The sequence below is a fragment of the Octopus bimaculoides genome, chromosome 3 (assembly GCF_046866305.1).
Source record: "Octopus bimaculoides isolate indiv1 chromosome 3, ASM4686630v1, whole genome shotgun sequence".
NCBI classification, from domain to species: Eukaryota; Metazoa; Mollusca; class Cephalopoda; order Octopoda; family Octopodidae; genus Octopus; species Octopus bimaculoides.
Genome location: NC_142930.1, coordinates 26986372 through 27013181, shown reverse-complemented (window position 1 = coordinate 27013181; position 26810 = coordinate 26986372). Strand labels below are relative to the sequence as shown.

The following is a 26810-nucleotide window of genomic DNA, read 5'->3' as shown; positions in this document are numbered from 1 at the left end:
GCTGCAGTCAAAGGACAAGTAACAGAATAAAATAATAATTGGAATATTGAAAACCATTTTTCGTGCCTGTTGATCGTGGTGGTTTTGATGACCGAGAATTCTTAGATTCAGTTTCGAATCTAAGCTTGGAGAAGGAAGTATTAATTTTTACACACACACACACACACACATATATATATATATATATATATATATATATATATATATATATATATTTAAATTTTGGTTATAAATTCGAGTTGGTAGGGATGTAGAATCCAAATGGCTACTGTAGTCGCTTTTACCAGTTATTAATGCTGGCTAATCTCAGTGAGTGTATAAAAAACTCCAATTAGTTTGATTTACTAACCTCAGTCTATCGTTACATTGGTAAATCCATATGTCTCTATAGAGACACATATGGATAGAGAAAATAATGAATTTATAATAAAGGAGAACAGAGATTTATATTCAGTTTTAGTCAGTAGTTAATTACTTCTTCTCATTTCTGCACCTATACATGTTTCTGCAGCAATTAACACACACTGCAAATTTTGCTTCTTTACATGAATTTATTGTTAATTGCTGCATCTTCAGGGTGGAGTCAACTGCATTGTTCAGATACGAGTCCAGCCAAAATCTATCATACACGTAATGTTGTCATTGTTCCAACTCTGCTGGTTAAAAACGAATTGACTAACTGTGCAAGGAATTGTAGCAGTGTGCAGACATAGACCATCCTTAAATGGTGAGTAATTGCATTAATGCTAGCATCAGGTTACCTTAAGTATGTTTATTACTGTTATAATCATCCCTCTCCCAAGTATTGCTACTTCTACAGCTCTTATTATTATTATTATTAATATTGTTAATAATAAATTATAAGTCATTATAGATGTATTATATAGTCATGCTATTTAACTCCCTTTAGTTTTGGGCTGCAGGCTTAATTTGCCCTCTGCAGGAGCTAGCTAAAAAGTCTGCACAGAGTGTGGCTTTTAAGCTAGTAGATATATATATATATATATATATATATATATATATATATATATATATGTATATATATACACACATACATATACATATATATTTATATATATCAGGTTGGTGCAAAGGTAATGGCCAATTTTAAAGTCTTTGTTAAAAATTAAAAAGCCCATGGTTAAGACAATATTTATTCGTTAACATAATTTCCATTGCGCTCTAGAACTTCATTCTATCTGTCAACAAGAAAATAAATGCCATGCTTGTAAATTTGTTTAGGTTTTGATGCAAAATAGAAATTCAACTCATTTTCAACCTCTTCTCTTGATGTCAACCTAACACCATTCAAATGGTTCTGTCGTCCCCGAAACAAGTGATAATTAGAAGGAGCAAAGTCTGGAGAATATGGAGGATGAAGCAATATTTCCCAACCAAGCTTTTGCAAGAGATCTTTGGTCAGTTGAGCTGAGTGAGGATGAGCATTATCATGGTGAAAGATAACACCCTTTCTTTTGACTAAGCAGGGTCACTTTCTGTTTAAAGCAGCTTTCAGACAATGAAGTTGATTACAATAGAGATTAGCAGTAATTGTTTGATTGTTGTCTAACTTTTCATAATGGACAATTCCTTCAATATCCCACTATACACTCAACATGATCTTCCTTGGATGAAGTCATCCTCATGTATGTTTTCTTCCTCAACTGATCCATGATCACTGGTGTTTAACATTATGGTAAAGAATCCACTTCTCATCACCTGTAATGAGCCTTCTTAAAAACGGTTCCTTAAGGTGTTGTGAAAGCATTGACTAACAACAAACAACATGCTGTTGCAGATTCTCTGAAAACAACTCGGGTGGAACCCATTTTCCAACCACTGAAACCTTTCTGATCCTTTTCAGTTGGCATCGAACAGCTGTATGAGCTACATTAAACTGTTCTGCAAGTTCTCTACAACTAGCAGTTGGATTTTCTGTGAGAACAGCTTCCAGCTCTTCAGAATCAAGTTGTTTTCAACGACCTTCTTTTGGCTTTTCTTTCAAACTCAAATCTCCACTTCAGACGTGAGAAAACAATCTCCTGCAACTTCTATCACTCACTACATCATCCCCATAAACTCTCTGAGGAGACTTTGCTGCTGTGCTTGCATTGACACCTTTATGAAACTCATAGAGTAAGACATGTCTAATGTGATCTTTGATAGGACAAACATGGGTGCAAATACAGCAGAAGATTATGGCCAATACAATCAGAATCTGAAAGAAAAATGAATAAATTACTCGTGATATTCTTAAAACATTGTTTTCTAAACTGTTTTCTAAAAAAATCAGTCACTACCTTTGCACCAACCTGATATATATATATATATATATATATGGGAGAATATACAAATAATAACAACAGACGAGGACAGGTGGTGTAAATAACAAAAGTATATATTAGTATGACGCTCGGGAATACGGAAAGTCTTTGACGTTTCGAGCTACGCTCTTCAACAGAAAGAATACGGAGACAAGGAGAAAAACACGGAGAAAAAAAATTGAATAGTGTTCAGTCAACGGTCAATCATAATAATATATATATATATATATATATACCAATTAGAAAATATAAATTCCCTTACCCTTTTCATTCATACCCCATCCAATCACATAACATTCTTTGTCTTTGGGTGCAGGGCTTTCTGGAAGACAAATTGGTTGCACATTTGCTGACATCTTAATTTCACTTTTTACATAAAGCAGTCCAATATCATTATTATAATTGCTGCTATCAAATTGTTCATGCTTCGAAGATTGAAACACATTATATTTTGTTCCTTGATTCTTCTTCACAGATCCAACTCTTATAGAATAATCAAATATGTCTACATATCTAGAATAAAGAAAACATTGTTATATCATCAACATCATCATTATTGTCGTCATATTTTTTCCATGCTGGATGGGTCTCACGTTCATCTTATCAGCATTTGACTTCACCTAACATCTGATGTTTGACCTCACTTCTCATATCTTTCTCAGTCAACCCCTTCTATTGTTATCCTCCACAGAAATTACAGAAAACTTTTTTCTTTTAAACCTTACAGTCACTTTAGAATCTATGCCAATACTAAGTCAATGACATATGTTTGCTTCAGATGAGGTCTCCCTGCTCTTGTGTGCTACATTTTACCAAATCATTCAAAAGTCATTTCTTTCACCAGCCTTCACAGTTCTTCCACATCTAGTGCAAATGCCCTATGTATACTTTATAAAGTCCACAGTTCACATATAAAGTAGCCATTTTTGTCATCATTTGTCAACATATCCATAAACATCTATTCCTTATTTTACTCAGATGATAAACTGGAAATAGGATGCATCTGAACAGTCCAATAGATTTCATTTTGTAGGTCCTTTTACCCCTACTTTATTTCATTTTATTGGCTATGAATTCCGTACACAGAGATTGAGTAGCTGCAGACTGGACAAAGACATTAATGAGATGAGATGAATGATGAACAGGATGATATTAATGAGGGAAGGCAGAAGATGCCCACCGATCTCTGCTTCTCTAAAACATTGTTCTTCTGTGAACTTACAATTTGAGGCAATAAACCTCTCACCAATATTTCTTTTGGACTCAAGGTCCTTACAATGAGGCACTCAGCCTCTTACCACAAATGACACCATGTCCTTGAATTGAGGCACTTGGCCTCTTACAATTTTTCTCATGGGCCACATGCCCTTTCAATATGAGGTACTCGTCCTCTTACTTTTACAATTTTCTGCCCCACCAGCACCTGAACTGGCCCGAAGCACCACTCAAGCACTTCGATAGTGCCGGATCAGGGCACTTCGATCAGAAGTGGAATACATCCACAGGGGAGGAGTCCATTGCAGGTTATGTCTCCTCCCATTTACCCCTACTTACAGCTATAAATACATTATACTTGTTGTCTACCAGTTGTCTATCACATGCAACAATGTTGTAAACAATGGCTCCCCTCATCCCACACTGAATGCTTCTTCAAATAAGTTGAATGATTGAAGTCCTACTCCTTTTATACTACTTATGTGGCATCTTATGTGCTTCAACCATGACCCCCTCAGAGACAGCTAAACAAGATACTAAAACCATTCTTTTAAGCATGTTTCTCTACATATTCCACATACAACCAAATCTCAAACTCCAAGAAATCATTCCCTCAAAGCAGCACTGCAGTTGCTCAAGCAAAAATAACCTGTAATGTTTACAGAAAAATCACTCTCCACTAAAAATTAGATGGTTTTTATCTAGTGCTGAAACTCCTGGGAGACCATCATCTAGATCTCAAAAGATGCCTCTGAGCATCAACCTGGTCCAGCAGGCAATCTTGCTCCCTAAATTGTGACCAATTGTTTTAGTGCTGTGCAAAAAAGAATTTCTACCACTTTTGTAAAGTTTTCTTTCCTCCACTTCTCAACTACGGTGGTTCTCTACGTAGTACTTCCATAGAGAAAGCCAACATACTATCTCCTTACTTTGCTTCTGAAGACTGATCCACCTCTTCAGATTCAGAAAATGCATCATCCTCCAATGACAACCTGCACTATACAAAGCTGAGACCCTCAGTGGAATACTTCTACATCCAGGAGAGTGTTGTAGTCACAACCAATCATCATGTTTAAATAATCAAACATACTTTCCAACACACTTGGGAAATAGTTTTTTGCTCTCACACATACATACATTAGCAATCTTGTATGTATGTATGTATGTATGTATGTATGTATGTATGCGTGTGTGTGTGTGTATGTATGTATGTATGTATAACAAATTTTCATCAAGAAGAGAACAGATTGTATGCTACTTGTGTATTAAGTGCAATATCACATGGTAGTGAAAGGGCATTGAATGCAAAGGCTTTTTGGAGTATTTTCAACAGGGTGTATGATGTTAGGTGAAATGAATAAGACAAAATGGTTGAAAGAAAAACTGATGTGTGAAAGAGAGTTGAATGAATTTGCAATGACAGTCTAAGGAATCCAGGATGAGTTGCACTGTTATATAAATACATGAGAAGTAGTTGGTTTGGGACTAAAGCAACTGAAACAAGACACAAGAATACCTTCAATGAATATACACAGACAAGAGGTAATGCTGTCAATATATTGAAAGTACCTACATTAAGCAGTGAGCAGCAATAAGCACATAGTGACTGTTGATGATAACTCCAGTACAAATCAATCTGGAACTTGCAAAAATTTGAACAGCCCATGGCCATTTACCATCCAAAGATTTTTGTCCATATCTAATATTGGGTTCAATTAAGTTCATATTTTGATTTCCACATTCTGAAATAGGAAAAATATATTTTGCCTGATTAGTAAATTAATTAACAAACAAATAAAGAAAATGAAAATTTAAAACAACTGTTGCCATAAGACTGGTCATTTTGCTAGTCAAGTACTATGTAATGCTTTTTTTAAAAAAAATTAAATGTTTTAGTAACAATTCATGCTGATTGAAAGATTGTAACACATTGGAAATTTATGAGGGAGAGACTAAAATTATACACACTCTTGTTTTTTCAATGTATTTACACAAAAGCAAGGGATAAACAAGTGCAACGTTTTACTATATAGTCTCCTTCCTTTTCGATGTACTTGATCCAGAAATTCCCATGCTTGCACATTCGTACCAAGAAGAAGGTTTTCAGTTGATTGCATAACCATTTATGCACTGCTTCCTTCACATCTTCATGCATAGGAAATCAACAATCTGGTAAACCATCTTTGAGTGGTCCAAAGAGATGATAGTTTGAAGGGGCAACATCTGGGCTGTAGGCAGAGTGTTCCAGCACCTCAAACCCCAATTGGTTAATGGTTTTATTGGTCTGGGTAGCCAAATATGGGCATGCATTATCATGCAACAACAAAACTTTCTTTGACAATAGGCTTTAGCGTTTGGTGTGAATTGCTGGTTTCAGTTTGTTGGCCAGCAAAGCACTGTATCTTGCACTGCTGATCGTACACCCCTTTCCAAGTAGTCTTCCAGTATAGGTCCTTTTGAGTCCCAAGAAAGGGTTAGCATCACCTTTCCCATGGAAGGTTGAGTCTTGAATCTTTTCATCACTGGCATCCCCGTATTGTACTAAAAGCCTCCAGTGAATTTCAGCACCTGACATACCTTCTGACCAGAGAAATCAGATTACTGCTCTTTGTTCTTCTTTGGTACACATTGCCAGTGGAGCAGCCATGCTTACCCTGTAAAGCCAGAAAGAAAAATGGTGTGATCAAGCTCAAACTTTGATCACGTGACCACAATAGTATCAACTATAAGCACGCATGCACAACAGGCAGTGTGACAATGATAGCGATATGTTATGGCGAAAGTGCAGATAATTTTTTATTACCCCACGTACATGAATTACTACAGCCATTATTTTAAGAGTTGTGTTGCTTTCTTTTCTCAAAAGCCTAATTAAAGTTAAATTATTACTGATTTACAAAACAAACAGATTAAAGAACTTTTAATAATGATGGGACCTAAATATTATTACATACGTGATCTTTAGGCCATTATTCTAACATTTTATCCATCTTCCAACTCCAATTCTTAAATCAACCATTGTATCATTTCATGCATAATTTGCACTACGTAAGACTCCCAAGAAGACAGTACACTTATTAACAAACAGTTACTAATACTCACCCACAGAAAAGCTGTGTCCTGCTCCCACTTCTTGTCTGCTATTAATACACTAGTTTCCATTCTACATTCGCAACTTGTAAATATCACCTTCAACTAAAATATAACTCCACCATAGTTCCTATTCTACCTAAGTTTCAATGGTTCTCTACAAAAATATTTTATCTCAATCATTCCTTCCCAGAACTACAACTAAAATTTCTCTCACTGACTAGATTTCACCTGAAATTGCAAAACATTCAAAAGATCGAGTATTTGCATTTTAGATGTTTATTTACTATGCATGTTTTGTGTTAGTTTTTCCTCTTTCAGACTTACCATATAAATTGAGTTTCAGAGAATAATTTCTTTGGTGAAAGCATAAATGGTATGCAATCTTTCCTCTTTTCTATAAATGTTAAACCTTATACTTCTGTCATAAATTATTGATAATTAAAGTCAACTTACGTTGTTCATTGCAGTTCAGAACCATGATGCTGCAGTTCCTATTGAAAAACAGTCAGAGTTTTATCATTGTATTCATCATTGTTAAAAATCACATAATTAGAATGTCATCAAATCACATTATTAGAGAGTAGAAGCTTGTCAAGTTGATAGGAATTTAAACTAGTGGGAGTGGATTGATGACTCATATTCAGTCAATATAACTATGAAGTGATGATTGTTGAAATCTGTGGTAATGCTATAAAATTAATGAGTATTGCATTAAGTTGAATGTATTCTTTTGAGTTCTGATTCTAGTGGCAGTATTAATAACCTGATCTTACTTTCAGTTCTATTGCAATCACTTCTCAAACATGAATGAATCCATTATTGACCTAATAGGCAGTGTGTCTAGACAGAAGCAAGATAGCCAAGTAAATAATGGACAACCTTCTCATAAATTGTATGCACAAATCTGTTGCAGTCAATTTTCAATCACATAGTTGTCAGGAAATAGTTACTCAGAATAGATCATCAGTAATAAAATAAGTGAGAAATAGATAAATAAGAATGTTATCTACAATAGTCTGGCTTTTTATCCAGGGGGAGCTTTATCTCTCATATGAATCACATCATGAAGATGGGAGTTAAGTACCACTTCACAGAATACTTTTGGCATTGGGAGACAATTTATAGTACATACATCATGTGTAAATACAACTCGCAGCTACAAACAGCAGGGATAAGTAATATATGGTTGATGAGTGTTCCATTAGCTTATGGAAAGGAGTTTGAATCTAAAGGACTGAACCATAATAAAACCATTCCTGCTACAGCTAGATCAATTTATTCCCACTTCTAAAAGGAAAAAATCAATATGAATGACTTCTTTAGTGTAGGAAGATTAAAGAATAAGAAAAAAATGTAAGTATATAGGCAGTTTTGTTGTATTCAGTTATGTCCCTTTGCAATCAATGTGCATACCCATCTATGCACATTGCACTTTGTCTTTCATATTCCTTGAGGTAGGAACAATAAAATAAGTGTCAGGCAAATACTGAAGACAATATAATCCATCAATTAATTATACTCCACCTTCAAAATATGAGGCTTTCTACATATATTAGAAGTCTTTAAATTGTGTGATAGAAACATTTGAATAAAAAAATAATTTTCAGTGTAAAAAAGTAACAGTTGTTGCTATTTCACTTTATCATCACAATGGTAAACCAAGCATCATATTATATAACAGGCCATAACATAACATAAATGTCTAATAACATGAGGGAATATATGATATTTACCCTATGGACATGGTTTCAAAACCTGGAATCAACTGGTTAGTGTTATTTGAGATCTTGGATGTGAATAATACACCATCTCCTAGAATTGGATCACCAAATGTTCCATTACTGACAAGAAAAAAAATTAGTGTGAAGAGATAGATTACTACATATATGTATACATAAAGAGATATATAGTTATGTGTATATATATATGTGATCAAGCAATGCTCTTGTGAAAGGGTTTTCTGTATAAAGTCAAAAATATTATATGATCAGTTTCAAAACAAGCATATCTTTGGAAAAGTGGTGAAATGAGTTTCTCAGGTTGAACTCCAAAGGTGAGGCCTACTTCATGCACATATGCTGAAAAGTTTTCAACTTGATGGCAGGTTTCACTCCTTCCAACATATATACATGATCGATAGCAGATTATAATGAAATTACGTGTGCTGTACCTCCAAATGTATATTATGACATGAACGATTCCAAGTTGTTTTAAAATGCATAACCTAGAGTCACATAGATCTAACAAATTAGATATGGTATGTTTGAATTAGCACCAGATAAATCAATGCAACCATTTTTACTATCCAAAATAATTAAAAACTGAAATTGTAGCTACAAGTACAAGATCCAGTCATATGGACTGTAGCCTCATCTGGGTTTGCTGCATTTCTTTCCAAAAGTGAAAAACTGCTCATTCACAAAGGTTCCATTAAAAATCTATGGCTCATCAATCTGTCATGTTTCATTTAACTCTACATCTGAAAAACTTATTCAGAAATCACCATCAACTTTATTTGAAACATCAAATCCTTTATTTTTAGGCATAATGCAACATGATGTGTCATTTGATAGTAAAGTTGTGTTTGATGGTAACTTCTGACAAAGTCTCACAATGCAAAAAAGGCAACATTTGTTTTGACATTTACAAAATCATTAACGCTCAGTTGTTTGTAGACATACTAGGTGCAACTAAATTATCAACAGTCTTCAGTGTATTTGATTAAAAAAAATGCTCAATACACATTCATTTAAATGTTGAAGTTCATTCCACAATGAAGTCTATAAACTACAGATTTAAATATATGAGATGTGCTGCCTTAAAATGCATCAGATTCCACTTCTACTTTGACACTGAAACACATAGATAAATCACATTGCTTGGTGAATGTGTCATTGATAGAAATAAGAACAGCTCAAGCAAACCTGCAATACTTGCAACTCAAAACAACGACTTTGATAAAATTGACTGTGATATCTTTAGTACATTGCATGGAGAAAAACATGTAACATAATTTGGTGACTTTCACTGCCACGTCTCTTTGTTACTTCTTGAGTTTCTAAAAAGTCTTATTGGCTGAAAACTCTTATTCCATTTTAAGATTGGTTGCATTTTCACAGATTTTGGAAATTTAAGTATGCAAAATGATCAAAACAGATGATACAAAAGTACTTAACACTCAGTTACATCAGTCTCTATCTAGTTCTCTTAATGTATTTATATATCTTAAGATAGCAATCTGGTTGAATCATTAGCATGCCAGGCAAAATGCTTTGCAGCATCTCGTCCACTTTACATTCTGAGTTCAAATTCTGCCAAGGTCAACTTTGCCTTTCATCCTTTCAGGGTTCATAAAATAAGTACCAGTTGAGTACTGGGGTTGATGTAATCGACTTACCCCTCCTGAAATTGCTGGCCTTGTGTGCCAAAATTTGAAACCAATATGATTATATATCTTATTATAACCTTATAAAATAAGATACTGGTATTTTTAGAATTAACAGGAAGAAACAATAAACAGGGTATTACTCAGTTTTCTTACCTTCTTCCAACATAGGAACACAACTGTTTTGCAATTCTTTCATTTTTCAAGTTGTTTTCACAGATATATTTATATGAGTCGTTGTAAAATAATTTAATCGTTTTGCCAATGTATCTAACTGGAAAAAACAAAAAGAAAAAACATAAACAAAATTACCATATTCAACTCATGCAAATCTCTCCAAAATAGACATATGCTACTACTACTACTAATAATAATAATGGTTTCAAATTCTGGCACAAAGCCAGCAGTTGAGAGAAGGGGTAAGTGAATTACATCAACCCCAGTGCTCAACTAGTATTTATTTTATTGACCCTGAAAGGATGAAAGGCAAAGCCGACCCAAGTGGCATTTGAACTCAGAACATAAAGTCAGAAGAAATGCCACTAACATTTTGTCTAATATGCTAATGATTCTGCCAGCTTGCCACCTTAATAATAATAATAATAATAATAATAATAATAATCCTTTCTACTAGAAGCACAAGGCCTCAAATTTGGGGGAAGAGATTAAGTTGATTACTTCGACCCCAGTACATAACTGGTACTTTTTATCAACCCCAAAAAGATGAAAAGCAAAGTTGACCTCGGCGGAATTTGAACCCAGAACATAGCGGCAGACAAAATACTGCTCAGCATTTCTCTCCTTTGTACTTTGGTTGGCCCGAGGCTATAGTAGAAAACGCTTGCCCAAGGTGCCATGCAGTGGAACAAAACCCAGAACCATGTGGCTGGTAAGAGGAAAGTGTTCTGATTTAGTCCTTTCAGTCATGTCTACCAACCTCTTCTGCCATTACCACCAGAGAGAGACAAATTGCTTGCCCTTCTCAGCCCAAAGAAGGCAGCAAGATGATATTCATGATGAAGTCAGCCAATAACTGGATCTGTCCCACATATGATGGTCACTGTTCAACAAACTCCACAGATCAGTAATGCTCACACAATGTACAAATGGAGACTGGGCTGTTTCATCACCGCACATATCTCAGGCAGACCTGGTTGATAACACTACCATGCATGTAGAGTTTATCTCAAACCAGTAGTCTCACCCAACCCCTCATCTCCAGTAGTACTGCCATCCAAGAGATTTCTGGAAATTATCTATGAACTCTGGCCTGAAAACCCTTTGGAAGTGTTCAGCTAGATGATTTTCATCAATACCCAGAGTTTCTCCAAGGATGTTTTTGCCCTTAACCTCCTTTAATCGTCTATAGAACACCATGGTAGAACATCCACCAACTGCATTGCACAGAGGACTGTGAGAGCTCAGCCTATACTTGACCCAGGTCTGCAACCCTGAGAATTCTCTTAGCCAAGATACCAATAATATAGGTTGTCTACAACTCAAAGTTGTCAGTTACACATACCACAAGTTTATGATCTGCATGGTCAGTCTAGATGGGTTGCATAAACCATTATCTGATTGCTGGAAACTGATTGTATTTTTCCCGGTGTTTAGGTTTACAGAAACTGGATTTGAGACCTGGCTAAGAGGAAGTTGACAGAAGCAATCCTCAACAACCATTGATAGAAAGGGAAGAGTGCATGCTGCTCGATACCAAGCAGCTATGTGCGGCTTTTCAGTGGCACTTCACTCAGCTGTCTGGAACAGGCTAGATCTGAGACAAGGGTGAGCTTTACCACCTACATTGATACCTTGCAATGGCTTTCACGTGAAGATGCAAAGTCCTGTGAAATAACTGCTGAAGAAATACAGGAAGCACTGACTGACTGCACGATGGAGAAATCACCAGGGCTGAACGATCTGTTCTACATGCTTTATCTTCATATGCCAGTCTTGATCTGGAACCACTTGACAGCTGTCTAGGAGAATTCCCAGTCCTACGAAAAGGGTGTGATGGTGCTACTGAGTAAGAATCTAAACAAAAGGGGTGATTTCAACACTATAATGTCCATAACTTTACTAAATGCAGGGTTAAAGATTTCAGCCAAGGTGTTAGCTAAGAGATTAGCTCTTGTCAATACCCTGGTGGGTAAGACACAGTCATGCACCATACCAAATCGATCTATTAAAAACAACCTCCACCTCAAGTGGTGATCCATCTTTGTTGAGTAATTCATCTCATCTATGCTCCAAGTACAAAATGACAAGACAGATTCACTGCATCAGCCTCTGTACTTCATTTGGTTCTTTCCTCTGATGTGAGGCTTCCTCCCAAATTTGACAGAATAGCATGACTGGCTCAGGACCAAGGATAATAGAGGACCAGTGACAAACACGAAAAGGATTCTTTCCATAATGATTGATATCTATAGTCAAAATGTATAACCTTTTTCCTACTTACAGCAATGAAATTCATCTGAACCATCCTCACAGTTTTCAATACCATTGCAACGAAGGTCTTTCTTGATACACTTCTTATCTCTGCATTGCCACTGTTCATCTGTACATTGATCTGACAGTAGAAAGTTAAAATAAAAAATGCATCACCCTTATTGCATTAATGAAACTTTTTATAACCTTATATGATGTCCATTTAGTTGTTGTTTCTGTTGCCATCACTGTTGATATTTAGTCGCAGACAATCTCTATCTCTCAAACTTATGATTAAAAATTTTTCAGCTATTACATGACTGAACTTGTGAGATATATTGTCAATTATACCATATTATTTAATGAAACTTTCTGTTGTTTAATAAGCAGAGTCACCATAAGTAGTCTAGATGACGAATTTGCTAAATATGATAAAATCATTTGATATTCTAATTAAAACAAGATATTTATTTGCTTACCACAAATCTCTTCATCAGTACCATCTTCACAATCAATCTCCCCATCACATAAACTTTCTTGGCGAATGCATACATCTGCAGAATTGGTTCCATTGCGACCTGGAGGGCATTTAACCTCACCATCTTCACAAGCTTGAAGATGTGAAGAAAAAGAGCAAATATGTAATTGAGCTATAATAAAATATTCTATAGATATATAGAACTTGATGTTGACAATGGATCACATGACTGGCAACCAATCAATTATAATTTTTATGTAGATATCATCAGATGCTTTCTCACCATGATGTTAAGATAGATATTGAGCTAGGAAACATATGACACAGTGTTGCAATAGGCTATAAGAATTAAATAAACAGGTCAGTAAGTGTAGTTAGTGAGGAGATAAATCAAGGAACTAGTTAAGAAGAAACATATCAGGCTTATCTGGCCTGATGCAGAGCAGATGGTAGAGTCAATTGATTTGAATCCTCAATGCAGCTCTGCTATTTTATCAACTTCTAAAATATGTAATTCAGACAACATGGTATATTTTAAACTTAAGACTAATGTAATTAGCACAGTATTTTCTACCAATTTATTTTCCAGTTTCTTAGTTTTATTGCAAGTTCTCACTTCCAAGCATTTCTCAGAAATGATTCCAATGAGTTATTAAAACTACATAATCTCACCAGACTAAGAAGCTAAGAAATGGTAAACAGTGTTCAACTGTTTCAATCTCACATATTTATTTTATTTAATTCTTACAATTTTGTTGTAAAGTGGTTACTTTGTTGTTTTTTTTTAACTTATAAATAGGGAAACAACTTTAAATGGGAAATGAAACTGCATTATGGTCTCAAGTTACCAGGTGTTCACTACACTATTTTCTCCTCGACCCTCATATATCACAACATATAAAAAAAAAAGGAAATATAACTGATAATAACTTACTTGTATTAGAACAAGTCACATAAAGTGACGTACAATAACAGCGATGTGAACATTCTCTCTTATAACAGTTAATCTCACGATAAACACAAGTAAAGTATTCTTCAGTCAAATATTTAATCTTTGTTTGGAAAGTTACAGTCCCACTGTGATAAGAAATGAAAGACATTTACTTTGCATAATTCATTTCATATTTATTTTATTTGTCATGTTATGTTCCATTTATATTTACAGTATTACAAACATTTTCCACCCTTGCTTATGTGAAATTATTTGATTGTCTGATGAATTGTTTTACTACAGTATATCCTACATACAGCTAATTAATCAGCTATGAAGTAAGAGTAGCATTACTGAGGCATGCATAGGTGGGATAGTTTTTTAGATAAATTGGTTTTTATTGATGGTTGCCCTAGCTATAGCTGATAACTCAGAAATTATAACTGAATATATTGAATGGTTTCTTAATTGGAGCATTTCTTTATGATGGTGGATATCCTTCAGCTATTAAATACAAATGGAACCTATTTCATTTTATATTTTGCTAAGCAAACTGAAAGAAAAGCTTAGAGCAGGACAGCAGAGCAATTTCTGTCATAAAGTTTTAATTTATGAAGATGGAGTCAAGGGGCCAGCACTTTATCTTTATGCTTTTGTACCTGTCCCAGATTGCATAGGCTTTATCTAAAAGGAAATTATTTGTATTTGTAGGTGCAGATAACTTGTGAATGAAATTGGATAGATGGAAACTATAGAGAAACCATGTAGATGAGTTATTCCAGTAATTAAAAAATTACTGCCTTGTTACACTCATTAGGACAGAATCATGGTGATTGTGTCCAAGATTACATTAAAAGTTGTCTGTGGTATGCTCAACCACTTATACATTACTTCAGAATTCAGCTGATCAAAAATCTGAATCTTCATTTTCAAATGATGGTTCACCACCATTTGTATTTGTATCTTAATTACATGTAATTTCCAAGCTATTCGCATTGATATATTGAATATATACATACACATACACACACATGCACACACATTATTGTATATATAGTTAAAATTTAGAGAAAAACAAAAGATGAAGACAGATGTATGAACAACAAGCAGGTGTATTAGTTTCGTGCTCGGGAAAGTGAGAAAATCTTTTACGTCCAACTCATGCCAGCATAGAAAACGGACGTTAATCGACGATGATGATGATAATATATATATATATATATATATATATATATATATATATAGAGAGAGAGAGAGAGAGAGAGAGAGAGAGAGAGAGAGAGAAAGAGAGAAAGAGAGAGAGAGAGAGAGAAAGAGAGAGAGAAAGAGAGAGAGAGAGAGAGAGAGAAAATTATGTGGATAAACAAATTAGATATATTAAATAACACAATTTGGATATAAAATATGTAAATATGTACATTCTCTGAGTGGTTGGCGTTAGGAAGGGCATCCAGCTGTAGAAACTCTGCCAAATTTAGATTGGAGCCTGGTGTTGCCATCCGGTTTCACCAGTCCTCAGTCAAATCGTCCAACCCATGCTAGCATGGAAAGCGGACGTTAAACGATGATGATGATGATGATGATGATGATGCAAAACGAGAGAAAGCAAAGAAACTTTAAGACAATGAATATTTAAATACAAATATATAGATATCTATATTAATAGATCCAACATACACAAAGTACAATTGACAGAGAAAATTAAAAGAATGGAATAAAGGTGTTATAATTCCAACAGCTGTTTCTGGGGGCTCAGAGTGTCTTCTGTACTGGGAATCTCTGGATCTCATCTGTAGACTATATATATTACGTAGTGTGTTCAAAAGTATCAAGTATCTGACTTCATTTATTCCTGCCAAAACTAATGCTGAATGGACAAAATAATTTGGACAGTAGGTGACACCACCCTTACTGTGCATTCTCAAAAGTGTTCATGATAGTAAGCTATTTCAGTTCCTGGCTGTTACTCCTAGAGTACATGCATGTAGTGCACACTTATCGAATTTTCATTTTCATGGAAGATGATTGAACGCAATAAGCACAGACCATAAACCCATGTCTCATCACCACCGGTGCTGGTCTTCATGAAATTTGGGTCATGATCTGCACAAGCCAGCATATCCTGAACGATTTCCATATGGAGTTGCTCCTTCCTGCATGCACAAATCTTCCATTAAAATGATAGGCACTAATCCTGTACTTATTCCCACTTCGAGAGCAATATCAAGGATTGTTATATGGCAGTCTTCAATGAGCTTTCTCAATCAGCTCCTCATTTCAGCTTGTAGATGACCTACCTGTGTGTGACTCACTCTCCACTGTAATGTGGCCATGTTTGAAGTAGTTGTACCACTCATTGATCTGAGTTTTGCTGATGGCATCATTACCAAAGGTCTAATTAATCCTCTGGATGATTTGATCTTTAGTATCACCAAGCTTTTGGCAAAACTTGATTCAATATCTCAGCTTGATACATTTAGTGAAAATGAAAATCTGACGAACATGCACTACACATCTCTAGACAAAGCATAACAGCCAGGTACTGACATGGCCTACAGACACGAAATTTTTCACGTATGCACAGAAAGGATGACATCACCTGCTATCCAAAGTATTTTGTTCATGCAGCATTAGTTTTGGCAGGAAAAATGGCTACCTTTTTAACTGCACCTCAGCAGTATACATACATATTGTATATATATGCATTGTATATAAAATATATACAATGCATATATATGTATGTATTATGTATGTATTACATAATACATACATACATAATATCTCTGTATGTATGTATGTATGTATGTATGTAGTTCAAATTTATAGAAAAGCAAAGACGAAGACAGGTACAAAGACGAAGATAGGAACAACAAGCAAGTATATTTGACATTCAGGGAAATTGGAAAAGTCTTTTACATTTCAATAGAAAAGAAGAAGAAGAAATAGAGAGAGAATGAAAACGTGTTGAGTTCAGTGGTCCAACATGGCAAATGTATGTATGTATGTATGTATGTATGTGTGTGTGTATGTATATGTTTCTATGACTGGATGCTCTTCTTAGTGCCAGCCACTTTACAGAGTGTACTGGTGCTTTTTATGTGATACCAGCAATAATGAGGTTGTCATGTAATTTGCATGATAGGGAAGTGACAGGGAAAAGGGAAAGGAAAGAAGATCCTACTACTAAGAGGGAATATTTGAGAGGGGAATATTTGGAAGTGGGTGGTTTAACACAGGTGTTTAAAGGCCAAAGTATGATAGAGAAACAAACTCAAATGTCTTGCTATAGAGGAGAGTCATGCTTGAAGGAGATAAAAGGAAAGTAGTGCTAGAGCAAACTCAAAAGGTACAAGAAGATGAGCATAAGTGAGAATACAGACAGTAGGTCATGGAAGGAGAGTCGAATTCTAGACGAAAATTCAGGCAAAAGTTAATACTTTATGACAAAAAAAGGGTATTTATCTGTAGATTCTAAATGAAATACCAACTGTTTTTTAATGTATCTTTTATCTTTCTACTTGTTTCAGTCAATGGACTGTAGCTATGCTGGATCATTGCATTGAAAGGTTTGAATCAAAAGAATTGCCCACAATATTTATTTTTAATGCCTGACTTTTATTGTATATACCCTGCTGGGTGGTTGGTGTTAGGAAGGACATCCAGCTGTAAAAACCATGCCAAAACAGACATAAGAAGTCTGGTGCAGACTCCTGAATTGCCAGCTCATGTCAAGCTGTCGAACCCATGTCAGAACGGAAGGCAGACATTAAACAATGAGGATGATGATGGTGATGATGATATATACAATTAGTAATGATATAGTCAAAATTGTGGGTTTGCTTTAAAAAGCTATCATTTTTAACATTATAAATAGCTGTAATAAATATACAATAAAATATTTACTTGACATCAAATTCAGAGCAGATCTGTTTCGCTCCTTCCAGTAAGAATCTGTATGCACATATTGGTGAGTATTGTGAACCATTAAGCATTTCCACTGTTCCCGACAGCAAACTTTGGCCACCAACTAATCTAAATTTTCGTTTTCCACCTGTATTAATAAAGAAGAATTTGGAGTGGAATATTGGTTACATTGGGTTTGGGATGAAACCATTTTTTGAAGGTGAGGTGATAGATTCATCTGATGTATGTTATTTGCTCCTGGAGATATGAATGGTACAACTGATCCCTGTGGAACTGCTTTAAGTTCAGTTTAATGAGAGATGACACTAAAATCTATTAAGTATTTATTTTACATTGTTAACTATTTTTAACCTAAATACATTTACTAGATTTATACTAAAATGCTTGTTCAATTACTGATATTTTATGACTAGATTCAATTTCAAATTGTTGCTAGTGTTATTTGTATTAACCCTGAATACATAAAAAGTGAAGTTGATTCTGGTATGATTTTAAGTCAAAATGTTGAGAGATGAAATTAGATATGAGCAGTTAAGTGTTCTACTAGCTTTTACTTCTTAAAGCATTAATACCAGTTGCAATATTGATTCCTTGCCTAAGAGCAATGGAAGTAGTGGTGATATTAAGAGCAACAAGGAAAAATAATTACATATTTTGATTTTATGTTTTTATAGTCAATATTGATATACTATGAGAATTTGCTTTACTTTTCATTTCACTATAATTAGTAGAATAAGTAACGGTAATATTTTGAAGTGAATTCAACTACTTGTTTCATCTATCCTACAAAAATTGGTTTTGTACTCAAATATACAAGCGTAAAGTGTCAGATTAATGATTTTTCTCATGAAATTAACAAAGAAAAGAAAGGCTTTTCACACTTCCAAAACAAATTAGTTCACTAATTTCTATTTAAGATATTATAACCCTTTTGATAGAAAATGAAAATGATGATGATGATGATGTGGTGATGGTGGCGGCAATGGTAGTGGTGGTGGTGGTGGTGGTGGTGGTGGTGGTGGTGTTTGCTTTTGTTGATTAAATGCAGGTTAATTTTTATTGAGCACACCTGTTGCATTCAAGTAAACAGTTGAATGATGAAGTGTGACTTGCAGATCTACCTGTTCCATGTGTAGCAGAAGTGATTTACACTGTCATTATGTATGAGATGTTTTCATTTTGACTCATCTAGGCTTAAATACCTGGATCTCGGCTCCTCAAGCCTTTTCGTTCCAGCAGGTCACATGACATTGTGATTAGCCAAATTTGCAGTTCATATTGGTTGGTTTCCAGCCGTCCAATCGTGTTGGTGCAACAGTTCATTTTTCCTTACGCAGGAAATTAATCACCAGCTCTAAGAGACTACTGATCTCTATAAGAACGATAGTTCTTGACTAAGCTTTGTCTTTGGCACATGCCACTATCCACATGCTACTCGTCTCTGGCAACAATGTATCTGACACCAGCCAGCCTCCACTTTCATCTACACCAGACCCCTGCCTACATCACTGTTGTATGAACATCAAACAACCAACAGACCAGCAGCTGCCTCTATGTTTACAAGATCAATAATCCAGCCTAACCATGAAGTCGCTCACACAGCTTTGTTGTAACCTGTTATGTTATTTTATATTATGTATAGCAATCATTGTATTTTATAATGGAGAATAAATCGTCACTTGCCAGTTCATTTCATCTCAAGTCATATATCATTTCCACATTTCTCTCATTAACTCTTCTTCATTATACAGGTATACCATGTCTGTACCTATCAGTGTATCCATATTACACACTTCAACATACAACAGTTAAATTGCATAAGAAGTAGTGCTGTAGTCTGGGTGTGCTGCTCTTTCTGGCTTGGTGATGCTTGTGATGGCAGTGACAGTGAAAATTGTAGTGATGCTGGTGATGGTGGTGGTAGTTTTGATGGTTGTGATTATTCTGATACTAGTGATGGCTGAGATGGTAACAATTAAGATGATGAGAAATATCATCATCATCATCATCATCATCATGAAAATAATATTTCTTGAAATGAATGTTTAAACTTTTTTTCTTTTTGTTAAATGATAATCCTAACACCTAAAAATAATTTTGGGAATTTATCACTTTTTCAGAAAAGATATATTTGAACAAAACTAAATGTACATAAAACTTACTTGTACAATTAGATTCATCTTCTCCATCAGGGCAATTGTTTATCCCATCACATTTTGCTGTATAAGGGTAGCATGTGTAGTTATTATTACAGAGTTTCCAGTTTTCCCCACAGTCTTTTAAATGGAAAAAAAAATAACAACATTAATAATAGTATATAGTGCTTGCTGTCAATACTTATCAATCATTGTGTAAGTACTCTTTAGTGGAGGTGCAATGGCCCAGTGGTTAGGGCAGCAGACTCGCGGTCATAGGATCATGGTTTTGATTCCCAGACCGGACGTTGTGAGTATTTATTGAGCGAAAACATCTAAGGCTCCATGAGGCTCCGGCAGGGGATGGTGGCGAACCCTGCTGTACTCTTTCACCACAACTTTCTCTCACTCTTACTTCCTGTTTTTGTTGTGCCTGTAATTCAAAGGGTCAGCCTTGTCACACTGTGTCATGCTGAATATCCCCGAGAACTATGTTAAGGGTACACGTGTCTGTGGAGTGCTCAGCCACTTGCAAGTTAATTTCACGAGTAGGCTGTTCCGTTGATCAGATCAACTGGAACCCTCGACATCGTAAGCAACGGAGTGCCAACAACTCTTTAGGAAAAATACTCTGAAGTTAAAATCCAGCCTGATACAATGTACATTTTTAAGAATAAAATACCTGATTTTCATCACAGGCCCACTAGTTTAAATTCTTGTTTAAAGAGAAACACAGGAGATGAGTATAATTGTCTCGTGAAATTCAATTAAATTTGAAGATAGTCAACTAAATGTAGATAGGAGAGACATATCTTTTAATAACACTGCTGAATGAGGCTAGATCTTTTGATTTGTTTGTACTCTATGCATACCATCCTTTAAGTGTTGTTAGGTTTCATATGATTGAAATAGAAGTTTTATTTTTATTTATTTATTTTTTTTTTTTTTTTTGAAATATAAATAAATTGCAAATGGAAAGTATGAACTATTACAGCCAGTTTGTATATTTGTGTACACATGTACTTGTCATATCCTCTTTAATGATATTTTTTGCTTATTACTCACAATAAATATATCTAGAAAAATAAAGATTTGCTTGGTCTTACCTGTATGCGAACACTTTCCTGGGGTTGTTGAAACACTATCAAATGCCACAGTTCCATATGTGTTGTTTTTCCAGTATATATAAGAAATATTGTGTCTTCCTTTTGGTAGAGTAATTTTGACATTCCTCCAGTTATCAACATCAAATTTAGAAAGACCCATTAGGAAAGTATCGTTGTTATAGACTGATACATTGCCATTACCAAAGAATGTATAATAAAAGTTCAAACAGAAAGTATCTTCTATGGTTATTGTAGGTAATTCTAGACGACTTAACCCTCTAGAACTTGACATCACATACTGACCTAAAAAATAAAATATTTATTATAAACATCTTCATCATCTGTGACCAAGCATTTAAAGTGAGTGAAAAAAGCTTTTAAAATTAATTCATTCATTAGTAAGAAAATGTTTTTTTTTCCTGCATAAGTGTAAGATGTATGATATGATACAGTAATGAAACAGAAAAGAACCAGTACTTATTCTTCAGTGATGAAATAGCAATTACTTGAGTACTGTCCATTGTATAAGTTAATTATTAAGTGGATTGAGAACATGCTTGTAGTAATGAGAGTGAATACTAGATGAAGATAGTGTGCAATGGAAATGCATTTAGAAGTCAAGCATAGATTGAGAAGTAATTTGAACTAAGAAAATTGAACATCACAGATCAAATCATATAAAAATGAAAGATTGATATACATTAGGAGTAATAGTTGTTGCAGTCATTTCCAACATATGCTATTGTAGAAAAATAAACAGCAAGGAGTTTAATTATCAAAATATATTTTACCTTCATAAGTTCTTTCTGAATGATCAAGTTTTGGTCTTTGACTAGACAAACCATTACTTAAAGTCCAAGAATCTCTTTCTGGGAAACTTTTAAAACCACACATATTTGTATCTTCAAAATCACAGCTGAAGAATGTTACTGAAATTCATAAGATCAGTAAAAGATCAAATAATTGCCAAAAATTATTTTACACTAGCAGTGTTTAATGGACTCATTCTTAAGTGTTAGTATAAAGTTTCATCTTGCAATTTCAGATTTTTATTTATTTATTGTTTCTCAGATAGGTTTTATAGAAATCAGTGATTCAGCAACAATAATTATTGCTTCCATGGCTAATTTTGCACAAATAAACCGGCTGTGCTCTGATGCTTTAAAGAATATATATTGATAATTGTAATGAAACATTAATTATGCAAAAAGTTTGCATTTATATTTATTACAATCAATAAACTGATAAAATTTAGCAAATAAACAGTTTATTATGAAACAGTTTCAAATGACGAATTTCAAGATTATGATAAAAATATATATTCCATCCCCACTGCACTTCATTACTATATCTTTTAACAGTTTGCCAACAATTTCTTATAAAGACTACTTGGTTTGTATTAATAGGGAATCCATTTCTGTAAATAATTACTTGCAGCTAAAAATTTTCTACAATTTCAAACATATAAAATGGATACAAAAGACCTGTAATATATGAATTGCATTTAGAATGGAAAAATGAATCTTACATTCACATGTTATATTACTTATGGAAATATAATCCAAATAAGCATATTCCTTCATGGATGTATTTGCATTTGCAGTCATCTGAAAGCCCAGCCCTATTTCCTGTGAAAATTGGAAATTTATACAAGCTGTAGTGAATTCTGTAATATTATTGTAATTTGAAGACCAAATGTTATTTCTTGACTTAGCACCATAAGTAAACACTGCAATCTCTTTTGTATATTCTGTCATTTTGTATTTAAAGCTGACACTTGAATTTACTTTCACAAAAGCTTGAGGAGACTTCATCTCAAACATATTTTCAGTGTCTGAATATGAATGAATAAAGTAATACCAGCAATATAGGGAATTAAATCTATTTTCAATACTCTTAACAAAGAATATAATATACCATAAATGTAGCAAAAGTGTAGACAACTGCCATTAGAATTCTGGACTTTAATTTCAGTTTTGATTGTTACTGTTTCTCTTCTTTGATTCTGAACATTTTTCTAGGAAGTCTATAGACTAACCATTTTAATCCCTTTTGAGGTTTTACATATGCATAAGCTAGAGAAAATAAAGGGAGAATGTTTTATTTTTAATATCTACGTAGCAATTTTGGACAGTTAACTGGTGATGGTAAGTTATATCTAAAGCCAGCTATATATGTAGGACTCTAAAGCCATTAGATCTGGAAAGCCCCACTTGAAGACTTCAACTACATGTCGTGTATTTAGGGCAAGTCAACATGATTAAGCTTACATCTCATCAAACTATATAAAATAATAACTGAACTTGATATTTATCATCATCATCATTTTAATGTTCATTTATCCATGCTTATATGGGGCAGATGGAATTTGTGAGGTAGAATTTTTATGGCCATATGTCCGTCCTGTCACCAACCCTAATCTGTTTCCAAGTAAAGTAATATTCCCTCATGGCAAGACATGTTTTCACAGAAGACTGGAAACTAAGGACAATGCTTGCATGATAGTGACATACATTTACAAGTATTACACAATGTCAAGCAAGACAGTAACACACACACACACACACACACACACACACACATACATATACATGCAAAGACAAAATATTTAAGTATTACCAGGGCATGCTTTCATTTCAACAGAGACATTATCTATTGCAATGTCTCCCAGGTAGGAGTCTCCTCTTTCAGCAATGAAGATGATATCATTTATGTCATATTCAATAAATAAACACACTTTGTGCCAATATAATCCTTGGTCTCCTTTCATTCTCCATACTATTTTCTCATCAGATTTATTTTTAAATTTTACATATAATTGACCAATTCCACTTCCATGCATACTATATGCAAACTTCAGACTTTTTTCTTTAACATTAGAAACTGGAAACTTCAACTCTGCAGTATCAATAGGCTTTCCATAAGAAGATTCTGCATAAATATAGTATCCTATAAAAACAAAATATGAAATAATTGATTCACAAGTGATTTATTAACAATTTAGACAATATTATTGAATGTTAAATTTAAAGATCAACATATATATAAGAAATATTTTACATTTAATGTTTTCTATTTTTGTACAGAGAAAGTCCATTATAAAATGTATCTGATTACAAATTTTGTATTAAAAAAGAAGTTAACTAAAACAAAAACAATTTACCATCTTTACTATTTGAATTGTCAGTGTCAGGTCCTGTTCCATTTGTTGGTGTTCCTCCAATAATCCTCCTCCACGTATATTCACTGGGGTTCATACAAGTAATTATGTATTTACAAAGTAATGGGTTGTCAAAGGTGCACACATGATTTGTGATCCCAGCTACAATAGAAAATAATAACATTTTCTTACAATGGTAGAAGTATCAAAATTTATTAAAGAATTTTGCAACTGAATGGCTCAACTTCAGTGTATGACTCCATGTATATTTCCTAGAAGACAACACCAAACTCTTGTATTGGCAGGAGGGACATTGTGGTTGTGCAGGTAATGATCTGTTTTGAGAACGAACAGGCATTGAAGCCCTAATTAGCAGAAAACTACAGGTTTACAGGAGGACCTGCGCCCCCTGTTCAAATTAGCAACTGGAAAACAAACCATGACAAAACAACCATAAAATCCACATTCACTCTCAGACTGTTTACATATCATTCAAGCAATCACTACTACCATCATTATCATCATAATCATCACAATTTTTGTATGAAGTAATTGCATCATGCTCTATAGGGATTACACATTAATAATACACAATTCATTTAAAAAAGGTTTCAGTGTTTAGAAAATGATTGAATGCAGGCTTGGAGGTAGTGGTGATGCCGACTGGTGTGATTTTGTGGTTTGCTGGTATGCCAAGAGAGATCCATTGGGCACCTAACTGGTTCCCTGATCTTAAAGGTGTAATGTGGATGTGTAATGACGGAGTGTCTGGTGTGGTGGTGGTGCTAGCTGGTGCAGTGGTCTTCTTCACAGTACTTCATGCTATACAATATTTTGTGTGTATGTCACTACCACGTTTTTTGGCTTTGTCTGTTATCTCAATTGATTGTCATAACTCTTACTATATTGTTCATAGCACATGCTCTTGAAAATGCGACATATAATTGACCATGAGAAAATACCGGTTGAGGTAAATGTATTCCAAGTTTTTCAAATGTTTGCCCTTGAACCTTATTAATTGTCATTGAATATGCAAGTCGAAGTGGAAACTGAAGTCTATTTAGTGTTAATGGATTATTTGCATCACTTGGGCTAAGTTTAATTCTGGGAATTAGAACTGTATGACCTCTGTTGGAGCCTGTTACCAATGATGCCTCTATACAATGTTCATGAAGTCTTTGTACTTTCATGCAAGTTCCATTACATAATCCTTGACTGATCAAAAGATTTCTTAGCAGCATTACAATAGCCCCTACTTTTAAGTTGAGGTGATGAGGAGGTATACCGGATGGAGTGAGTGAGTTTATGAATTCAAACAGATAGATCTGAACCTCCTCTTCATTATTGCCAGACACTGAATCTGTGCTTAAGTACGTTTTAAGTGCCTCTGGTATAATATTAAGAACTTTCTCATTTATTGCAAAGCAGTCAGAATTTTTAGGAGATAAAATTACTCATTTTTCCATTTCTTTTGGCGTGCAGTTGTTGAAAATGTCTGAGTACAAATGTGCAAATTGAAATGCAAAAGAATGAAATAATAAATGGATTTATAAATGAAAGTTTGATAACTGCGTTTATTTCCACCACGTGACACTTATTATTGCAAACATGTTTTAACTAACCTAAACTATACATACACACACACACACACACACACACACACACGCGCACACACAAATACATTCAAATATATGTCTCGAGTTGTAGCTGTAATTCAAGGTACCAGCCTTATCATATTCTGTGTGAGGCTGATTCTCCCTGAGAACTACGGTAATGTTATGCCTGTCTGTGGAGTATTCAACCATTTGTGAGTTAATTTTATCATTTGTGGTAATGCAAAGTGAAATTGACAACCAATATTTGCTGTCTATGTATCTATGTATGAACTGTCTCTCTTACTTTCTCTCTTTCTCTTTCACTTCCTTTGTGCCCCTCTTCTCTCCCGCTTTTGATTTAACAATGTGTATATGTTTCTATGTATCTACTTCTCTTACCGTGTGATAAACATTTAAAAACACAAAACGAATGCTATCACCACTCACTGTCTCTTTCCCCTTCTCTCTCACTTTTTCTCTCTCTCACTCTCTTTCTTTCTCTCTTACATCCTCTCTAAAAATAAGATTGAAGCTATCAACACCTGGGTGGTAATTGCATGGACAGTAGACGAATTAAACAGCTTAGACAGAAAGACAAAGAAGTTAATTACTAGATATGGGTCACTCCACCCAAAAAGTGACACAGACAGACTGTATGTACCAAGAAAACGAAGAGGAAGAGGACTGATTGGATGCGAACACAGTATTAGAGCAGAAGAAAAGAACATAGCATGATATGTAAAAAATGCCACAGAACCGCTATCATTAGAATTAAGAAGGCCAGGCTTGTGTAGGATGAAAGATTGCAAAGATAAAGCACTACACAAGAAATTGAAAATGAATGAAACTGAAAATAGGTGGGTAAAAAAAGAATGCATGGTCAATTTCATAAGGATGTTGAAGATAAGACAGACAGAGAAAAAAGATGACTGTGGATGACTAAAAGTGATTTAAAACTGGAAACGGAGGCTTTAATCTGTGCTGCCCAAGAGCAGGCACTAAGAACAAACTACATAAAATACAGAATAGACAAC

The 26810-nt window shown here is 34.5% G+C and overlaps 1 protein-coding gene across 3 annotated transcripts in view; it reads right to left on the bottom strand.

Moving 5' to 3' along the window:
* Positions 1–26810, bottom strand: part of LOC106867184 (uncharacterized) — a 49133-nt gene that overhangs the window by 3028 nt on the left and 19295 nt on the right. For all 3 annotated transcript variants that reach the window (XM_089348738.1, XM_089348740.1, XM_089348739.1), the window contains 14 exons: positions 24185–24343; positions 23641–23970; positions 21813–21950; positions 21022–21324; positions 19943–20056; positions 17760–17907; positions 13860–14002; positions 12927–13058; positions 12479–12589; positions 10174–10291; positions 8366–8473; positions 7086–7123; positions 5113–5281; positions 2587–2837 (listed from right to left, as the gene is read on the bottom strand). In XM_089348738.1, coding sequence (XP_089204864.1) covers positions 2587–2837; positions 5113–5281; positions 7086–7123; positions 8366–8473; positions 10174–10291; positions 12479–12589; positions 12927–13058; positions 13860–14002; positions 17760–17907; positions 19943–20056; positions 21022–21324; positions 21813–21950; positions 23641–23970; positions 24185–24343 — 2262 coding nt within the window. The remainder of the gene's footprint in view (positions 1–2586; positions 2838–5112; positions 5282–7085; positions 7124–8365; positions 8474–10173; positions 10292–12478; positions 12590–12926; positions 13059–13859; positions 14003–17759; positions 17908–19942; positions 20057–21021; positions 21325–21812; positions 21951–23640; positions 23971–24184; positions 24344–26810) is intronic.